This window comes from Vipera berus (genome assembly GCF_964194415.1).
Source record: "Vipera berus genome assembly, chromosome: 1".
NCBI classification, from domain to species: Eukaryota; Metazoa; Chordata; class Lepidosauria; order Squamata; family Viperidae; genus Vipera; species Vipera berus.
This window is the reverse complement of record NC_138202.1, coordinates 92111327-92133866: the sequence shown is the minus strand read 5'-3', so window position 1 is coordinate 92133866 and position 22540 is coordinate 92111327. Positions and strand designations below refer to the sequence as shown.

Here is a 22540-nt window from a genome sequence, read left to right as displayed (position 1 = left end):
GGGAGTGATAACATCTGTCAGTTGCATTATTGTTAAGCTGAGCTCTAAAAGCACAAAGAATTAAAAATATTCGACTCCAAGGCTTGAACAAATGCAGAAGTTTTGGTATTTTACAAAAATGGCTAAATGTTTTGTTTTCATATTGAAAAATACTGCTTTGGCAATTGGCAATAGCAAGCAGACTATCCATTTGCCTACTTTCTATCACATTTGGTGGCCAGAGCCGTATTAAATATTGACTTTTCAGACTTCAGTTTAACATCTTGTTCTTCTCACAAAGCTCAAATATTGTTAGGTAGGGTAAAAGGGTAATTTCTGTTGACCTTTTTAGTTGAATATCCATGTTTTTAAAGAGCAATGGTCAATACTTCTTTTGTGTGTGCAAACGATGTTGTTTGTTGACACAGTGTTAGCATTGGTATGAGAGGAGAGACTGGTGGCCAGTATTGACATAGTTTCATTGGCAAGAAAAATACCAACCCATAGATAGCATTTCACAAGAAAATAGCATTAACAGTAGGTCTATTTAGGACAATCACATATGTGACAACATTCACAACCCCCTGTAAAAGAATGTCATTGAATTATGTGCACAATGATTGAATATAAAAGCAGAGGGAGAGATGAAGCCCAGTATTTATGTTACTTTTCTGAAACAAATAAACAAAAAAAAGAGGATTAACATACTCAGATCGTAGATGCCCTTCCCCCCACTTTTTAAAAAATTGGGATAGCTCATTATGGGTTGGTTTGTTTTCTTTTTTTTGCATCAAGACTGATTTGTGTCAAATGGATGAGGTAGCCGTTTGATACACATCACAACTTCTTTGAGGCTCAACTGGGAGATTGGGTTTGCTCTTTCTTCCTTCTTTCACCTGATATTCAAAGAGGGAAGGGAAAGGAGTCCATGGGAATCTTTATCCTATGGAATCAAATTTAAAATTGTAATTATCGGAATTCATAGTTAAACTGGAATCTACACTGAATGGAATGTTCTGCTTCTTTTACAAGGGGATACTATGTGTATCCCAGGTCCTGCTTGTTAGTAAGCAATCTCTAGATCATATTACCCAGTGATCAGTATCATGAAATCACTATGGTCTAACAAGGGATCAAAGTCTTTTGTAGGAACAAAATAATGGAACAGAAATAGGGAAAAGATAAACAATCCTTCTGCAACCTGAGTGCCCTCTAAATATTTAGGCCTTGGCTCCTCGAATTTTCAGCAGCAGCTTTCACACATCTGAGAGACATATAAGCTGAGAAAGACTGGAGTAAACCAACACAATTCTCTGCTCCCTTTTTTCCCCCCAGAAGGATGGGTGGTAGGGTTAGGGAGAGAACCAAAAAGTTTTGTCAACTAAAATCTCTTTTCTAGCCTGGGACATCTGCTTTTTTAATCATATGAAGTGATAATATGTTGCCATGAAATCTAAGTTGAAATGTTTAGGGCTATTATATTTGGGTGGGGAAAAAATCTGCTGACATCCGATTCCCAAATCTGGTAGTTATAGAATTATTTCGGCCAATTAAAGTTATTCAAATATGTGCCTTAACAAGCCACTAGATGGAAACCCTACTTCACTACTTTACTATTTAGGAGCCAGAACAGCAACCATAAATGTGGGGTTTCATTGATGACAAATTATTTGAAGTATAAATCAAGACTTTCATTTTCTTTGGCCAGTCTCCAGCGGATAAATTATGCAAAGAAATGTTTCTGAATGCCATTGTCAATTGTTTGTATTGAAATAAATAAGGGAATGTTAGAATAAGTGGTTGCTAAACATCTCATAACAAAATGACTCTGAGTGGTAAATAAATTACTTGATCACAAATAAACTAATCACATCTACTAGTTTTCTTGTCTTGCATTTTTTTTTAGTATCAAGGGTAAAAAGATAAAAAGAGCTGAGCGTACACATATTGGTTTCAACCATCCTTCCTGCTGTTGTTTATAAAAAGAAAAGCAGGGTCCTGAAAATGAACAATTGGCTACAAGGATGGTATTTTGGGGAAAAATTTGGATTCCTGGATCATAATTCATATTACTTTTAGAAAAGATTGCTAGGCAGGTGTAGGAGGTACCTCAAAAGGGCAGGGTAAATGTGCTTAGCAAAAGCCTTGTTAACCTTAACAGGAGACCTTTTAATTAAACCAGAAGACAGAGGGAGACAGAAGCACCAAATCAGGTAAAGAACTGATGGCATTCAGAATAGGGCTCCAGGTAATAATTAAGGAGGTGTATGGCAAAATTATAGATTTTATATGTAACTGAATACAAAAGCAGAAACTGAAGAGGATAGTCAAGCTTCAAATTATCCAGCTCAGTGTGGATCAGTTAATTTGCACAAGCATGTGCAAACCTTCCAGCTGATTGTGATGGGAGGCAGATGACTGAAGCTGTCAATGTGGGAATAAATATACTATGTTATAAAATTTAGTAACTAAGAAAATCTTGTCAGTTGTCTGAACATTCCATACTGCTATATTCCACATTAAAATAGAAATGCTACTTACAGATCCCTAACTTAATAGTCATTTAGTTCAGTCTTGCAGTTTACAAAATCAGAAGCATATACTTCATTTATAAATTGTAAGGGCATTTAATTACTGGGGTAGATTCTTCTTCCTACCTGATCCACAATTTGTCAAGTGGTGTCTCCTGGAGAAAATGAATTTGTCCATGCCTTCTTGCAGCAGCTGGATTACTTTTTTATCCAATTGTATGCATACCTTTGGTTTTTCTCTGGAATTCTGTTCAAATTTAAATTATGCAAACAATAATCTAGTTTTTGAAAACAGGGTGCTGAATGTCTGAAATTTGTTTAAATTATTCCACTATAAAATTACCCTTTGGTACAGTTCACTACGGTGGGAAGGTAACAGCGTTCCGTGCGCTTTTGGTGTCTAGTCATGCCGGCCACATGACCACGGAGACATCCTCGGACAAGCGCTGGCTCTTCGGCTTTGAAACGGAGATGAGCACCGGCCCCTAGAGTTGGAAACGACTAGCACACATGTGCGGGGAAACCTTTACCTTTACCTTTACACAGTTCATAAAACCAAAAATTAACGTGAACATTTTCTGAGGTGGACCCAGCTAGAGAGGGCTGATTTCTCAATATCACATTTAATATGTGCTTCTACCCTTGCTCCAAGGAATTTATATAAGATTTTACCCATTATTTTTGTATTGCCTTATTTCTCTTTCAGCACCTGGAAACTTCAGGTTCCCCTCTTGGTAAGCAAATGATTTTGGTCTGATACATATAAAATTCAATACCTAATGAATTTAGATTAGAAGACAATGCTACAGAAATTAGCAAGCTTTGCATGGGCTGCTGCTAAACAGAAAAAAATACTTTATCAATATCAATAATACTGTATTTGCTATAATAATACTGTTTTAATGTTTTTACTCATTTTGTACATTTTATTTTTTCATTAATATTTTGAGCAGGTTTTATCTTATTTGTTACATCCAATGGTCAAAACAATAACTTGAATTCAATTGGGAAAATAAATGACGGTTCAATAAAGAGTTAGACCTTCCCATCGCAACTGTTTGTTGCAAGTCAAGAGAAAAAAAAAAGCACCATAAAAATTAATCATAGCAACAGTATCCACTGGAGATTCTTTACTACTATCTAAGATCTACTCTTGGGTATAGGAAATTCATCTTAGTTCCTTTAAGTCACTTTTGAAAAATAGTCAAGGCACTATTCCATTTCACATGACGGCTATCATTAGAAAGAACCAAACTTAAAGTAATTCATAAGTTGTGCTAAACTCAGTATGTTGTACACAGTGGTTTGATTCTTCTAAGAATTTGTTGCCATTCTATGTTATAAAATTTCAGGAGCTGAAAAAAGCATAATTTAATTTCATTATAATTTCCATGATATGCATTTTTGTATGAATATATTCATTTAGTTAAGACTTTATTATGTTTAAAGTTTCCCCAGCTTGATTCACATGAGTTTTAACTTCTTATTTACAAAATAAAATGTGTTGGTGTACATAAGAAAAAAAGATGTCCCCACAGGTTTTACCCTGTAGTTGCCCATCTCCTTTTCTTAAGCCAGAGAGACAGCATTGTCTGGAGACGTTTCTGTGGTCATGTGACCAGCATGACATCATGCCACAGCAGTGTGTACAGTGAAACACTGAACACTGCTATCTTCCTGGAAGGTTATATGTATTACTTATTCATCTACTTGAACGTGCATGCTTTCAACCTGCTCATTTGGCAGAAGCTGGGACAAGTGATGGTAGCTCACTCCATCTCACAGCACTGGGGTCTCGAACAGCTGAGCTGTAGATCTTTAACAGTCTAAGATGCAGTGTCCTAACTACTGAGCCACTGAATCCCATGTTGGTGTTCATAAGGCACACAAATGTAAGGACAACATATTGCAAATTCAAAAACTGAAAAAAAATCCTTGTTTTTGTTAATTATTATTTTGTTTTGTGCCTATGAGCCAGCTTATATCCATTTGTGAAAAACCACAGACATGCCCAGGAGAAAATATCAGACAGACCGTTAACTTTGAAGGCTATGAAAAGAAAATAACCTGATTTTCAGAGGAGTAATAGCAATGGACTTCATCATTCATAGAGAACTTCCCATTCCACCTCTAATTTCTTTGCTTTCCTCAGTGCTAAACCAGATGCCTCCAAAAGGTTTTCAACACTCCATGCTATTCTTGGTTTTTGTTGGTCTATTCTGCAATATTCTTTGGAAAACTTGGAAGTTGCCCAGACTCTAATTAGCAACAAAGGGCAAACTATGTGTTCTCACAGTACAAATAGTCCTCAATTTATGATTGTAATTGAGTCCAGAACTATGCTCGTAAGTTGTGCCAGTTGTCAAGTGGGTCATCACGACCAACTGAATTTTACATTTTATGTGATGGTCCTTAAGCAAATCACCCGGATTGCTAAATGGATCCATCACAGTTGTTAAACAAATGCCACAGTCATTAAGCGAACCAACTGTCCGCAATGGGTAATTTTCACTGGAAACTGGAGGTAAACACCAGTTTCTGGCAAAAAAACATTGTAAATTGTGGTCACGATTGCATGATGTTGCAAATGGCTGTAAATGTGGGCAGGTTGCTGAGCACCCAAAATATAATCATGGGGGCGACAGCCAGGTGGTCATACTTTTTTGTCATAACTCTGACATCAGTCTTAAGTGGAGGACTACCTGTAAGAATTCATGTTATTCCTTGTTTAAGAGATGATCTATATATTCAACAGGACAGATAACACCTAGTTTATTCAGGAATGCCCAGAATAAACAGGAAATATATCAGGTTCATTTTCCTTTATGGAAAAACCATCCAATCCCAGCAAAGATTAAGAGTTCTCATTAGTCCAAGCTTCAAAGGTATTGTCTCCTCAGAACATTCTTTTGTAAGATTCGGAGCCTTGACATTATTACATCCCAGTCTGCGTAGGCTCCTTCAAGATGACGGGATATTTCTGCTCCTGCCTGGTAACTCTGCCGACCATGAAGTAAACGCCAATTATCAAATACTACTATGTCACCTAGAAAGAAGGCAAAGAATTATTTTAAAATAAAATCTGTGGTAAATACATCTATACTAATTAGAGATATGATGGAGCAGAAAGGCTTACTGATAACAATATTTGGAACTACTGAAGCCAGTAATTCTTTACATACAGCTTAATTTCTGATAATTGCACTGGTATGCAGTTTTCCTGGCGATTAAAAAATAAAATAAAAATAAAAGTAGTTTGTCACTGCTTTCTTCTGAGATTTTTTTTTCTGACTTCTCAGTGTAGCCTATAGCAGGGGTCTCCAACCCCCAGTCCGTGGACCGGCACTGGTCCGTGGCATGCCAGAAACCAGGCCGTGCAAACAAGCAAAGCCCCATCCACGAGATGCAGACAGCACACAAAACCACGCTCCCTCTGGTCTGAGGAAAAACCTTTCTCCACGGAACTGGTCCCTGGTGCCCCAAAGGTTGGGGGCCACTGTCCTGTAGCATTCAAGTTCTCTCATGACCACTTACTGAAGTACTACTGTAGGAGCGTAGTGGCTTGAGTGGTTGGGCTGCTGGGCAGGAGGTTAGCAAGCCCGTGTTCCAAGAGCTGACGTGGGGTGGGGTTGAGCTCTCCTCCTTCACTCCAGCTCCTCCCTGGGAGATGAAAAGAGCCTCCAACTGGGCATTCCCAGGGCAACAGTGATGTCACCAGTTAATCCTTTCAACCTGGAAGTGCCTTGGCACTTCTGACCCAAGGGCAACAAAACCTGAAATACTAATTATTTCCAGCCAAAGTAGGCTTGGCACTGCCAAATGCACTTAATATGCAAATATTAGGAGAAATCTGTTTCAGGTGCATTTGTATATAAGAGCGTCCATCTCTTTGTCTCTACTATCATTTCAGAATGCATTTCAAGAAAAATGAGCACTGCATGTGATAGGTAGGCAAAAAGAAAAGGTTTATATCTCAAATTACTTCCTCTGACCATTCCCTTCCCTGGCTCTCCTCAGAAAGCTGGAGAGGATTGGCAACAAAAGCAAATAAGTCCCAAAGATGCTTTTTCCAGAATGCTACTGGACTTTCTTGGTTTTTTTTCTTTCAAAATGTTTGGCTTCTCATCCAAGAAGTTTCTTTAGTTCTTTGGGACATCCATGACCGGAATGATTGAAAATCTGCATAGATCAGACATGTCAAACAAAAGGCCCGGGAGCCGGATCCGGCCCGCGAAGTGGTTTCATGTGGCCCGCGAAGCCATCCTGGAAACAGTGAGGGAACGGCCCCCACTGCCTTGGCCCTGGCCCAGAGACCCTCCTTCTGCCAGAGACCCTCAGATCTGTCCCACTCCTGCCCAGGCCCCCATAGGCACCCTTGATGCGAACGATGTAGAGCTGGCCATGCCCACCCAGTAGGCCATACGCACTCTAGCCACGCGCACCCAGTAGGCCACGCCCACCCTGGCCATACCCACCCGGCCCCTTGAGGGCAACCGCAATGCTGATGCGGCCCTCAATGAAATTGAGTTTGACACTCCTGCTATAAATAAAGCAAATAAGGAAATTTATTATTCTTGCTAATAAAAAAATGAGTGAAATGGGATAGAAATTTATAAAAAAGAACAATATCTTTTGCCTGGAACCACCCTTGTATCTGAAAAAAAATACCCTTAATAGTTGGGGAATTTTCTGAAGGAGTTTTTGTATTATTTCCTCCTATTTCTACTGAAAGAGACTTTTAAATCAATTGGAAAAAAACCGATTACCATTTCATTCAGGCCTACCTGGCTTCATTTTGTATGAATATTTATAATCCGTGCTATTTAGGAGATCAACATAGTCCTTGAGAGCAGCATAAAATGGCTTTACTTTTTCAGCAGGTGTGTCAAATATTGTATCTCTGGTTGCATTGTTAAAATTGATACGAACCACTTGGCCCTTTTCATCTATACTGTTGAGAAATGAGAGAACAATTCAGATTATCCTCAACAGTTTTATGTAACACCATTCTTCATTCACTGTTCTTATAAATGGGTTAGTATTATAAACCTTACAATGAATAAACTATGAAACTTACAATGAATTAACTGCTATATGGTAAATAATTGAGAATCTGACTGGTTCAGTTTACTAAAGCAATTAAATTTCCTTATAAATTTGAGATTAAAGTTAAAAATGAAAGCAAAAATGGACAGATTTAGTTCATCCTGGCAGAGACAAGTGTTTTGCTTTTAAATTTTGAGGCTTCATTATGGTTTATACAACTATATGTTTGGTGTGGCATTGGATTGCTGTCACCTCTTTTAATACTAAAAGTGTCTCAACTGTAAAAAAAATCCTTATAAAATTAATGTAGGAGAAATTAAACCATTTGCCCATTATAAAGCTTCCATCTATATCTATATACAAACACATACACATCTCCCCACATCCTCCCCTTCCCTCCTCCTCCTCCTCCTCTCTCTTATGAACAGCACATACATTTTTAAAAAGCTGATTTGTATTCCTATCCACAAGGTGGCAGGAATAGCCTTAACACTTTTTATTTTGTTCAATAAAATTGACTGCCCAGAGTTTCACCAGTGAGATAGATGACCATATAAATATGCTAAATAAATAATGCAAAAAGATACTTTTGCTTGCAATTCAGGAATAAGCATCTAGACAGCATCAGAAAAAAAGTTACCATATCATTCAATGTCACCTACTCTATAATTCTTTGTTTGGATTGCACAGCAAAATCACAGTAATCAACTCCAATGTCTGTGAAATCTACAAATGTAGAGGTCAAGATTTTAAAGGCATAAGGATTTTGCTCCTTAAACCTATTGGCTACATGAAATCCATCCACAACTTCACTCTCCCCTCCAGTAGAAGTTTGTTTTATACAATGCAGAAACTGAATCTGAAAAAAATTAATATCAGGTTATTATTATAAATTCAACATTATGCTCTACATTTATATTTTATATCATAAATTCAACATTATGCTCTACATTTATGTTTTATATCATCAATGTCTTTAGACATGTCATATAACATGACATGGTTTCTTTAAAAATCACAAACTAGAAACATACAGAGACTATAAAGAATGTTTGCAAAACTTTTTGTTAAACTATGTTTTAAAAAATTCTTACAAGCATTTCAAAGTAATATCTTGGTGTGATTCTTGGCATAAATTAGAATATGAACTTCCTTTTCTTTCCCATTTGAAAATGTCCCCTTGATTGCCATACCATATGTACTTTTACAACCTCTAAATGAATTTTCAACATAACTCCCAAATCTGAAAAAAATGACATCTATTTAATAGCACACAATCTGCTTAATTCATCAAAAGTACGATACCACAGATTGTTTGAAGGCCTTGAGTAAAAATTTCCTACAGCAACACACAGACCACATTAATCTCCCCATCTTTGCAAATACAGCAAGAATGGCAGAAATATGGGCAGCATTAGAAGTTCAGTAGGTTATTAAAATAATGAACAGAAATACATATACATATTCTCCACTGGATTTTCTCCCATGAATCCATCTGAGAAATCCTAAGCATTTCTCTGCACTGTACATTTATTACACCAACAGATGCATTGTGAGCTGAATATAATTTAGTACATGGTTGATTTAAAGTGATTATGTAGAAAATAACTTGGAATCAGTGTAAACCTCACCAGAATTGGTATTCACAAAGGCCAATTTGCCTCATTTGGAGCTGTTTATAAATTTAAATAGAATGATTACATTAAATTAGGGCTCTGACTGCTACATGTGGTAGTGGAATCCTCTTCAGATCTCACTGTTTTCTATTAGGGGACTTAAACGATGTTAACTTTGCATTACTTTAGAATCTTCTCAATGCAATGTTGCAGAGCTCTATCTTTTTTCACTCTTATATGACATATGAATAACTTTGTCAGTTAAAATTCAGGATATGTGACATAAATAACACAACAGGTAACACAATATTACCTTATGACTTATGACTATGACTATGGTGAACTGCAAAATATTGCAGCTGTTTTATGTAAAATGTCTGAATGAGTACAAGGTTTCTTATCTCAGGAGTAACAAATAATACACTTTATGAACTGGCAGAAACAAAGATTTATCTGGAAGTAAAATCTGGTACTAAGTGCTATTGTATCATCAGTGCTATTTAAAATTTATCTGAAGCTATTTGTACCGAAATTTTCAGAATTTATTGAATGTACAGAATAACAGAGTTGGAAGGGACCTTGGAGGTCTTCTAGTCCAATCCCCTCCTCAGGCAGTAAACCCTATACCATTTCAGACAAATGGTTCTCCAATCTCTTCTTAAAAATCTCCAGTGTTGGAGCACTCACAGCTTCTGGAGGCAGGTTGTTCCACTGATTAATTGTTCTAACAGTCAGGAAATTTCTCCTTAGTTCTAGGTTGCTTTCTCTCTTTGGTTAGTTTCCATCCATTGCTTCTTGCCTTACCTTCAGGTGCTTTGGAGGATAGCTTGACTCCCTCTTCTTTGTGGCAACCCCCAAGATATTGGAACACTGCTATCATGTCACCCCGTCCCTCTTTTCATTAAACTGGACATACCCAATTCTAGCAACCGTTCTTTATATGTTTTAGCCACTAGTCCCCTAATCATCTTTGTTGCTCTTCTATGTACTCTTTCTAGAGTCTCAACATCTTTTTTACATTGTGATGACCAAAACTAGATGCAGTATCCCAAATGTGGCCTTACCGTGGTATTAACACTTCACATGATCTTGATTCTATGTTAATTTAGCCTGAATCTCCCCTCTTCACTACAGGCATAGCTAGTTCCTATTATTATCTGCCTTTCATAAATCATTTGCCTGTTTTTGGACTTGGAAACCTTGACTATTAGGTTTCCTGCAATGAGCATCTAAAAATTGGATTATTATGATGTGCTTTGTGAACTTGGGAATAGTTCAGAGCTGCAATTAGTTCAGAAAACACTAGGAAGATGATTAAGCATGTCTGAGTGTGTTAGTGAGCCAGCTTCAAGATGATAGTGTTAATTCACAAAGCTCTAAACAATCTGGAATCAGATTAACTCAAATAATACCATTATTTATATAAACATTCAGGAGCTTCAGGAGAGGATCTACTGTTCATGACACAGTTGTAAGCTGAGTCCTAGGGGAAGTTCTGCCACAGATGCCAATGTTAGTGTTTTAAATTTTCTTTAAAAAACACTTCTTTTTATGTTGGTCCTCTCTGAATAAAACTCAGGGGCTCCCAGTTTCTACTCTGGTGCCTTTAACCATTATGCCAAACTGGCTCTCGTACAATATAATATATGGCTTAAGATAATTAAATATTTCTATTACGATGCTATTTATTTTCTTGCTGTCTTGCTTTTTATGTTTCTCTTACCCCTGGTGGAAATTGTAGAACAGGGTAATCGGTATGAAAACTTAGCTTCTCAGTTGTGTATGCCACGTTGTTGGCATCCATTTTGTCTTGCACTTGCCAAGTAGGCCTTGATAATGAACAAGAAATGAAAAACAAAAGTATAATAATTCGCCTGTAAAAATCTAGATACACATTATACAGATCCAAAACCCGAATAATCCTAAAATTAATATCAACATTAAATTATTAATGTCTCACTGTTTTTATCATTTTGTTAATAGCATTTATTAAACTTTAAAAATGCAGGTAATAATTGTTTGAGATGGGGAGGATCAGTGCTTTTTTTGTAAAAGAAAAAGGTACCGGAACTCACACATGTCAGACAACCTGCCTTGCCTACCCTACAAGGTTCCATCCAAAAAAGGTGCCGGAACTCTATTCTGAGCGTTCTATGAGAAAAAAAGCCCTGGGGAGGATAATGATCGTGCTCACAGGTGACAGGGAAGAGAGGAATGTGGGCTTTGAATTTCTTCTTCTTCTTCACCCTGCAAAACTGCTCTTTCCTTTAGGAGAAAAGCAACTAATAACACATCTGGAAAGGAATGTTCAAGTCTGAAATTCCCTTTCCTGAAAAATAATATGCCCAGCTTTTATTTGTATTCATCCATGTAAACAATTAACTGGCAATGCTTTGCACCAGCTAATGACTATAACAGTCTATTTGTCTTTCTTTTCTGAACTCAGAAGGAGATTCCAACCTTGAATTGGTATGCTAAAGGATGCCAATGGACAGATAATAGCCAATTCTAAGAAGATCCAAGAAAGACGAACGGAATATATTGAAATACTGTACAGTACATATGTCAATATCCAATATACTTTAGAACATACTTCCTATTTACAAGAAATTCTAAAAGATGAAGCAGATTAACAACCCAGTCATTACCAAATCAGAAGGCTACAGGCCACAAAAACATGACAAGCACAAAAAAAGAATAAAGGTTTCTACGAAAATATGCCAGTAAATTTGGAGAATGATACTGCAGCCAACAAACTGGAATATAGTAAGGTGATGTAACTACTATGCAATATCCTTAATGCAAACTACTGTGCAATACCCTTAATGTCACATGCTAGTAAAATAATGTTTAGGATGGTGCAATACAGACTACAGCTCTGCGTGGACATGGGTATGTTCAAATGTTTAGAAAAGGTTTAGAACAAGAGATATTACAGCTGATGCATGCTACATAATTGCAAAGTCAAAGAAGACCAAAAAAATAAGTCGGTATGTGTGTTACTCTAATTATAAGAAAGGTCCCTGATTGTGTCAGTCACATCATGTTGTTGAATGTGCTAGGAATCCCACAACATTCCATTGTCTTCATATGAATCCTTTATATAAGTGAGGAAGGTAAAATATGAAGAGAACAATCTAGCTCCAGGTTAGCAAAGGAACGAGAAAGGCTGTATACTCTGAGAAACGCTGACAATAAGAATTTGACATACATCCACTCCTAGTTTACATTTTTTTTTATTATTATTATTATTATTATTATTATTATTATTATTATTATTTTATTATTATTATTATTATTATGGATAATTTTTGATTTGGTAGGCTACAATTTTCAATGACATTCATAGTAATTATATTAATTAATTTTTGTCCCTTTCATTTATAGCCTCTTCTATATTTTACATCAATCGTATTCAAAAGCTCCTTAAATTTCTATTTATTGTAAATACAATGGTAATAAATGATAATAGAAAATCATGTTCCAACCAATTTGCACATTAACCACCAAATATTATGATGAGCTGAGCTTGCTAACTTGGAGTTAGCACTGTTTAGGGAAGTACTGCACTGCAGAGAAAAACAACTCAGAAAGAGGTAACTAGTTTAAGCAATCTCTCTGCCCTGCCAGTACCTTAATTGTTATCTGCTTACAGATATATAAAGTTCATACTGTACATTATTCCATAATTCTGTAATGATTCTTTACTGAATTAGTACAATTCACCAGTTTTACATGCCCTGTTAAGCCACAAATCTTACCGTATTTTCCGGCGTATAAGACGACTTTTTAACCCATGAAAACCTTCTCAAAAGTCGGGGGTCGTCTTATACGCCGGGTGTTAGGGTTAGGGGCGGTTTTATTGTCCGATGTTACAGGAAAAACCAGAGACAACACCCCTCCACACATACACACACACAGGCAACCTCGTGTAGCGGGCCCGACACTACACAGGGGGTCTCATTCCAAAAACAAGCCCTGCTTCACCTACTCACCCCCCTCCCCACTACACACGGCTCGCTCCATGACCCGGCGCTCCGACAAACAAGGGAGGAGGTCGCCCGTAATCAGCAAGCCCGACTATCAGCTGATCGTCGGTTCCTGGCTCTGCAAACCCGACAACCAGCTGCTTCATGGCGTTTGCACGCGCCTGCATCGCAGGGCTTTGCTGAGGACCCCGCAGGCACTCAGGAGGACAGCCCAGTCTGCCTTGCCGTACAGGGAGCCTGGGCACTACAAAACATGCTAGCTGTTCCCTTGCCTGCCGACGGACCTGTGCCGGGACTGCATGCTATAGCCTGCGCGCTGGAGGCAAGAGCTGGCTGTTTTCCGTCGGTGTCAGATGGACCGGAGCCAGGGACTGCTGAACGGCAGCCCTGGGACGTGTGGACGAGCCTGCTGGAGCCAGATACAGATGGGGGGGCAGTTGGTTGGAGAGGGATAGGCACACACTGGGAGCACGTTAGCGTTTTCACCCGGGTTGGGGTAGAGGGGGTTTGGAGAAGAGTCACCCAGGATACTAACAGCAGCAAGGTTTACAACGCTGACGTTGTCGAGAGTCGGAAGCATGTGGAGGTTAAAGAAACGCAGGCAGGCTCTGGATGCCGGAAGTGTACTTTGTACATTGCTAAGCACATTGATTTGTGCTTTAGATTGTAAGCTGCCCTGAGTCTTCGGAGAAGGGCAGGATATAAATGGGATTTTTTTTAAAAAAATTGCGTCTTGGAGACAGGGAGGGCTGGGCAGGCAGGGAGGGAGAGAGAGCTGACCCACCCAATCCAAGCAGACTTTGTATGCAGTGGGGTAGTCTTATAGGGTGAGTATAGCCCAAACCCTATAATTTAACAGGAAAAGTAGGGGGTCGTCTTATACGCCCAGTCGTCTTATACGCCGGAAAATACGGTAGTTTGTACAACATGTAAGCCCAGAAAATTTATTGATCAACATTTGTCTGGACAAACCATTTGTCGGAAATGGTATAGGGTTTCCTGCCAGAGCAGGGAGTTGGACTAGAAGACCTCCAAGGTCCCTTCCAACTCTTATTATTATTATTATTATTATTATTATTATTATTATTATTATTATTATTATTATTTAGTAGGCTACAATGATCAATGTCATTCATAGCAATTATAAAGCAAACGTGTTTGCACTGATTAATTTTTGTCCCTTTCATTTATAGCCTCTTCTATATTTTACATCTATCTTATTCAAATGCTCCTTAAATTTCTTTGGTATTTGCCCCTCTTTTAGATAGGAATGTTACTCAGATGACAGCTATAAACTTAACATGGCATAATTGTTTAAAACATTTTCAAAGACAAATAAATTCCTTCCAAAAAGATAATTTAAAAAATCCATTAAATTCATAATCCATCATATTTAAAGAAATACATTAACAGCTAGAATCTTTCTTGCTTACTAATTAATGTTTGGATGTAAAAGGGATTCTGGTATGTCTATTAAGAAACATCCTCACAAATGGAAGAAATTGGTTTTGAATACAACAAACTATTGCGCTCAGTTAGATACAGAAAAGTTTTTGCACATATTGATAAATGCTTGTGTCTTTTGTTCCTTAAAACTATTAGTTTAGTTTATTAGTTTTATTTAATTTGTATACCACCCTTCTCCCTAGGGACTCAGGGCGGTTCACAGGGCATATATAAATAACAATACAAAAGTTAAAAAAGATTAAACCAATGCCCAGTTAAAAAACAATAATACAATACTAAGAACAACAATTTAAAACCCATATTCCCCCATCAGGCCAGACCAGCTAATTCAAATAAGTGGGTCTTCAGGCCGCGACGGAAGGTTCGGAGGTCTGATGACATCCGGAGCTCCACCGGCAGTTGATTCCATAATGCCGGAGCGCCCACAGAGAAGGCCCTCCCCCTGGGGGCCACCAGTCGGCATTCCCTGACCGGAGGCACCCTGAGGAGGCCCTCTCTGTGGGAACGCACAGGGCGGAGGGGAGTTGACGCCGGCAGCAGGTGGTCCCTGAGGTAACCCGGACCCATGCCATGTAAGGACTTAAAGATCATAACCAAGACCTTGAACCTCACCCGGAAGACAACTGGTAACCAATGCAGCTCGCGGAGCAAAGGTGTAACATGGGAGTACCAGGAAACTCCCAAGACAACTCTCGCGGCCGCATTCTGTACCAGTTGGAGCCTCCGAGTGGTCTTCAAGGGAAGCCCCATGTAGAGAGCATTACAGTAGTCAAGGCGAGAGGTCACGAGCGCATGAGTGACCGTACACAGGGCGTACACTAGCTATCTTCTTCTTCACAAAGCAGCATTTCTGAAATTTCAGATAAAGAGAGTATGAAACTTGTCAAGTCTGAAATGCTGTAACCTGAAAGTATTGCTGTGTAATGAGTACTACTGCAGTCACATAAATCAGTGTGTCTTCCACAAACATCCTTTGTGGAATGATTCCACTGCAAGTTCAATGAAGTGAAAGAATGAGAACATAACTGCCCACAACTTGACTCATGCACATAGATACAAAATCACACCAAAAGTAGAATGATACAATTTCACCTTCAGTGCTAGCAAGACAATTGCATGTTGAAACCATGACGCTTCTTTTCAATAGCAACATCTGTCTGTCTGCCTGCCAACAGAGACATGTAAACAGAAATCATGAACCAAGGACACTGGCCATGTTGCATAGAGAGATTTACTGTACGTTACAACAGAATTGGTGTTAGGGAGCTAGCACTATTTGCCTTCTCCAATGGGTCAGTTGGAGGTTACACTGATAGCTCAAATCTCAGTGATCTGAGACAGTTAAAATTAAATACCATGTGAGTGTGCTCCAAATTCTCTGAAGGACCCAGGAGCAGAAACAACACAATATAAAGCTACTGTATAAACATGACAGTGACTTTTCAGTAAGTAAATAAGAGGAGAGAAGGGAACTTCTTTTGCTTCGTTTACCTCCTTCTTCAGACTGCAAGAAAGCTGTAATTTTCTTAAGACAGAAAAGTTTTAGAAAGCCACATCATGGTTTAATATTAACCAGAACTGCCCATTTAGTGTTTCACTTTCTACTCCATTTTCACCTGAATACTTTGCTTTGATCCAACATAGAAATGAACTGCTTGGAACAGCTTGTTCTTTATTATCGCTCATATCTCAGAGTGGGCTGAAAAAAACCTCTGCAACTATCCTAGGTTTCCCAAACGCTTTCTAATAGCTAGGAAATAACTGGAGCATCATAAAATATTCTGAATGAATCTATTTGTTCCCCACGCAACTACAAATTATCTGTTTTCCTTTTGTGTCAGTGCAAAAAATAACAAAAATTGCTAGAATGGAGACACAGAGTGAAAAAGAAAAAGAACCCCAAGAAATCTGAACTAAGGGATGAAGCAATGCTAGTTGAAGAACAAGGAAATAGCAGGAATTGACGGAAGACAAAAAAAGAGCTTTAACAGCAGGAAAGTTTGGAACCCAATTAGAAAACCAGACAATGAGCAGGCAAAATGGAAGAGCACTAAAATGCAGCAGCCAATCAAGTAGCAACCAAAGTACTCCTAAATGGCAAACTTCCAAATAAATTTTAAGAGAGAGAGAGAGAGAGAGAGAGAGAGAGAGAGAGAGAGAGAGCGCCAAAGGAACATCAAGAGGAGGAGCATTTTAAAGATGTTTTTATAATGACACAGTTATAAAATAAAATTAAAATATGAAATCTGGTGAAGCTATTGGCCTTGATGTTCAAACTGAGCAGATAAAACTTTTTGGACTGGGCATTAGACAGATCAAACACCTAATAAGATAAGATAACCTTGTCATTTTTTACTGCGATCACACTGGCACACATTAAAAATGAAATTCTGTTATTTGCTCTCAAAAGAAAGTATATATCTACCCATACACATACATAACATACCTATACACATGCTATACACACACACACACACACACACACACACACATCCATATCTATCTATCTATCTATCTATCTATCTATCTATCTATCTATCTATCTATCTATCTATCTATCTACCTACCTATCATCTATCTATCTATCTATCTCCATATCCATATTAATCACTGTCCATTTTGAATACATAGGGGAAAGAGGAAACTTGAGAGTTCACAAAGTTGATGCTATATGGAACAAAACTGTGACTGAATCTGGATGTTCTGCTTCAGATACCACGAAGCCCTTGTTCCCAGAAGGAACAAGGAAAGCAGGTTGTGAAGAGGATGTGTACCTTATGCAAGTAGCCACGTATTACAGCATACTAAAACCAGAGATATATCTTTTACATCTAAAAAGGTTCCAGCCAGTATGCCGCAGTTAAAAACTATACAAGCATGCAATCTTCAACTAAGTTTTATCCGTAACAGAAGAATGACTCAAGGTTGGACAGGATTTGGCCGGGAAAGTCATCCGTGGTCCAAATGCTGAACCTCATCACACTGAAGATGGTACGAGAGACACTAAATCACAGCATGGTGTTTATGCAATCCTCAGAGGCTTAAGACATTGCCATGGTACAGAAATACTAAAAATTCTCAGTAGCTTCCTCTTCTAAAGGAAATGAACGTGTGTAATTACTATACAACTGAAACTTCCACTCCACCAAAGGATGAGATGAGCAGCGTGATATAATTTTTTGTGTGTTTAAAAAAAGTTCACCATCCCCCTTCCTGAACCTTTAAATTTTAGCCCTTTTCACATCATTTTATTTTATGCTGTTGCACACAGACTTCATTCAGTGCATTTTGTTCCTCTTGTCTTCCCCAGCCCCTTGGCTAATCCTCTGCCAAACATTGCCTGGTTAATTTATCACATATTCACTATCCATTACAGTCAACTGGCAGAAATGATTTTTCCAAACCACTGCTTTGCTATTTTTAACTTGGAACAAACTCTTCTATTTAACAAATATTAACTTGCTTTTTGTGGGAACTTCAGTCTAGCTAAACTTGGTTGGTCATAGTCAATTAACTCAACCCCAAGTAATTAAACTATTTGTAATCGGGTTTCCCCCCCCCCCTCTTTCTATCTTTGTGGGTGAGTGGGTGGTGTGTATGAATGAGAAAGAGAGACAGACAGAAAGACAGAATAGAATTATAAAATAAATATTTTTCTCCACATGCAAGGGTGATATATCATAGGAAGATACAGTAAAAACTATCTCCTTCTTTCCTTCCTTCCTTCCTTCCTTCCTTCCTTCCTTCCTTCCTTCCTTCCTTAGTTTTATTTGTCTAACTTAATTTTTTTTAAGTTAGTAGTCTTGGAATTATTCTGAAATCATCAGAAAAAGAGAGTCTATTTCAAAGTGGCCTGTAATTTGGAAATGCAACATGAGATGGCACATCCAGTGCCAATGATTTTCTGCTGGAACATAATGACATCTTCTACTTTTGAGAATATTTTTCTGCACAGACTCCAGAAATGGCTTTGATTTCCAATTTTTATTGTTCCAATAGAAGTGAATATCTGTAGCTCAGGTTTTAATTGTGGAATTCTTGGTGCTCAGAGATCATCAATTGCTCCACAATTTTACAGTTTATAACAAACCATTTCTGCCTAAGGGATGAAGATATAGTCATTTTCCTTCAATTATTCACAACTACTTTTCCTTTCCATTAATAACTACATGACAAATGAGAGATAAAACTCTACGTTATTAATTCTCAGCATTAGAGTAAATTTGGATGTACATATTCTTCCAGCCCCCAAGATACAAACAATCCTCTTATGAATAGGTTATGTTCTAAGATGCTGTTCGTAAGTTCATTTTGTTCATAAGTTCAACCAAGCATATTTTTTAAAAATGCACAGTTCTTACCTTACATAACTTAAGTCACATTTCTTCTCCACCTGATCAACTGCAGACTAACCTTAACCCTCACGCCCTCTAAGCACCAGCAAATGACTCGACTTCCTCCCAACCGCTGCTTGTAGGGTATGGCTGAGGGTGCATCTTCCCAACCAGTGGAGGGAGATCAGCTCTGGGTCCAGAAATCCTTTACTGCATTGATCCACTGAAGCTTTGGCCACCAGCTCTAGGGGCTGGCCAGTTATTTCATGGGGACTGTCACTGGGGAAATGCCATTGGCAAGACAATCAGGTGCTGCCATCCTGTGTCACCCATGGCCAGAGGACTAAAGTATATACTGGTTGGTCTTGACGCTATGAACAGCTTGCCGGCCACCCTTCGCTGTGCCATTCTCCATGGGAATAAGGGGGAGGGGTGAGTTTGATCGAGGTTCTCAGTGACAAGAGGCCCCTGGGCCCAGGTCCCTTTGACCATTTTCTTGTGCAGCCATGTTTTCCCACCATAAGCCTTTTTGTCTGCATGGTGGCTTGACTCCCCCCCTCTTTTCTATGCAATTGCGTTTTTTCCTAGGTCAACATTCGAGTGGAGCAAACTTCTCCCCATCCTGGTGACTTTTTCCCATCCCAGGGGGCTTGAACCCTCTTTTAGACTCTGGTTGGTCAAGGCATTCTGCCAGCCCTGCACTTTGGGAATGGGCCACAGCCAGCCTTCTTGACAGTAGACTTGTGGGGTGCCATAAACTAAGCCTTTGATGCCTCCTTCTACCTTCAAGGACCTTCTAGACTGGAATTACAAAAGTTTGTAATTTGAAAGTTCATAAGTAGGGAACTGTCTGTACTAGTCATTTCCCACCATGGATTATCAACCTCTATCAACCTGGGTAAAAGGGGCAAAGCCAATGCTGCATATCCAAATGGAGTCTGCATATCACCTTGCGTAAAATCATGGTTGGGGGTGTGTGTATAATTGTTTTTGTGTTCTAATCTGAAAGGAATGTAAATCTTTTAGCCAAGGTTTGGAATGTGTATATGTAATCCCTTTTTCCTGTTTGTTTTTAATAGTTTCAGACAGAGGGAAAAGAAGTAAAGAAATTTTGGTTTCTAACAAGAATAACTGATATTATCTAAAACAAAAGAGGGGAAAATATTAATAATTCTTATTGGCTGAAAGCCTTTGAATATACTGGATTTTGTGGCTTTTAAGCAGATCATTAAATGTACTTAAATGAGGCATTGGAAATACTGAGGATCTCCTAGCCTGTATAAAGATTCCCTAAATAATTTTCATGCTGTCCTTTCCTTGCAATGGGAAAGTCTTCTATAGACATGCAGATTTTGGAGGCAATACTAAAATGGCAAACAGACACAGCTAATGTTTTTTAAATCAATAGAAAAAGCTACTATTATTTGGATTAAAAAAGAGCCAGATAACCACTTGGTTTCACTAAACAGTTTTCTCTTTGCTGCATCTCCTAGTAATCTAATAGTGGCTAAGGTGCTGGCTTATAAACTAGTAGACAGTGAATTCTGGGCCTCCCTTAGGCATGACAATCAGCTGGGTAACTTTGGTTCGGCCACTCTCTCTTAGCCCAATCTACCACACAGGATTGTTGTAGGAATATTAAGGGGCAGGAGTATTACGTCTGTTTGTCACTTTAAGTTATGTAGAAGAAAAGATAGAATAAAAATCTAATAATGATAATCTGGATTATGGCAGTCAGATATGATAATCCTACCAACAAAAATCAAAGTTTCAAGCTTGCCTAACTTCCCAGTTGTAGAATTTGGAAAAAAAGACAATCATTTTAATATTCTAAGCCACCCAGAGTTACCACGTGGTAAGATGAGTGGCTAATAAATTTAAGGAAACAAATAAAATTTTAAATGACAGTACAATTCACACAAAACATTCTCCTCATTTCTACAAGAATCTTTCTGCTGAGAGAATTAAATATGCTCGTAATAAAAAGTGTTCCTGCATAAACCTATTTCTCAACGAACTGGAAAATATGTTTCTACTGCACATTTGAATTGAACAGTCACGTTTCTGAAGGATATTAGCAACATTTAAAATGAAGCTTCCCCTAACCCATATTAACCATAGCAACAAACTCTGAACAGATGCCTAAAGGCTGTTTTAAGACTAACAAGAGAAATAAACTGAAACATAGGACGGGCAAGGTAGCAATAAGATACCATGGCTGGGAAATCGATGACCCTGAACAGAGGCATATAATCAGTTTTACATGAAGTTAGATTTCTGAAGTCTAATATCATTATTGCAGGTGGAGAGCTTAAATGATGGATTTAATGCCTTCAGTGGAAATACAAATTTTATTTATAATCCATAGTGTCTCTTATCACCACTGGCTAGTGCAGTGGTAGGCAACCTTGGCTCTTTTATGACTCGTGGACTTCAACTCCCAGAATTCCTGAGCCAGCCTGGCTCAGGAATTCTGGGAGTTGAAGTCCACGAGTCATAAAAGAGCCAAGGTTGCCTACTCCTGGGCTAGTGTGCCAATACGCACATATTGGGAGTAGGGAGAGCTTACCATAATTATAGTACATTTCTTTTTAATTATATCCGGGATACAAAATGGGAAAATGAAAAGTGTGTTAATCTATGGTACTTAATGACCTCCAAATCCCTTCAATTATGACTCTCATTAACTGGGTCTAGCCGGGCAAATAATCAAAGATTTTGGGATTTATGGGAAGCTGGTTCTAAAACTTTTTACTGTTAATTATGGCACTACGGGCTAAAATTTTTACATTTATCTATGCCAAAAACTGGTTCATCTGAAATGTAAATCCCATGAATTACTTAACATCATGTGCAGCAGCCTGCAAATTCTATGTGGCTGACAAAACCCTTTTTGTATCATTCCTGAATCTCCCAAAATTATATTGCTAAATTTCAATGGCCAAGAAAAAGAGGTATAATTTCCTGCTAAAACAAGATAAAAATACACTGTAAGCTTGCTTGTAGGCTTAATACACCAAAATCCAATTAACAAATGGAAATAAACATTTAAAAATAAAAATATAACAACTTACCCATAAAATGTGAGGCGAAGGAATCCAATGCGCTGCCCGAGCTTCAGAATTTCTCCCTGTTTAACAGCAGCTCCAGTTAGTAGCACAATTCCCACCTTTTTAAGGGTAACCAACCACTTGTATGCACTTTCGTCACTGTGCAATACCTCTTCAAAGTCCATAATAGGGAGCTCAAGATCAGAACCCCAATACTGGCGCTCTGCATAAGAAATATATAAATCAATTATTATGAATTATTTGTATTATTATTACAGAGAATTCCATTTTATTCTATGTTGATCAGACTTCAACTTGGGTTTCGTGTTCAGTTTTAGGTATCATACTATAAATTCCGAGAAGATCAAGGGGGAAGAATCAGTCATATGAAGGGTGACTGAAGTAATTTGATAATATGTACACTTGACCAGAGGAGAGTGAATGGAGAACTTCTAAATCCTAAAATGTTGTTAGAAAGATTTAAGACATATTTTCCATCATGCCGTAGAATGGGACGCAAAATAACGG

The 22540-nt window shown here is 38.2% G+C and overlaps 1 protein-coding gene across 2 annotated transcripts in view; it reads right to left on the bottom strand.

Annotated features, from left to right (window-relative positions):
• Positions 1 to 3403: 3403 nt before the first annotated feature.
• The window catches only part of BBOX1 (gamma-butyrobetaine hydroxylase 1), a 41736-nt gene continuing 22599 nt past the window's right edge, over positions 3404 to 22540 (bottom strand). For both annotated transcript variants that reach the window (XM_081325571.1, XM_081325572.1), the window contains exons 6-10: positions 22037 to 22235; positions 10896 to 11001; positions 8219 to 8415; positions 7295 to 7461; positions 3404 to 5556 (exon numbers count right to left, since the gene is read on the bottom strand). In XM_081325571.1, the coding sequence (XP_081181697.1) occupies positions 5390 to 5556; positions 7295 to 7461; positions 8219 to 8415; positions 10896 to 11001; positions 22037 to 22235 (836 nt within the window). In that variant the 3' untranslated portion in view covers positions 3404 to 5389. The remainder of the gene's footprint in view (positions 5557 to 7294; positions 7462 to 8218; positions 8416 to 10895; positions 11002 to 22036; positions 22236 to 22540) is intronic.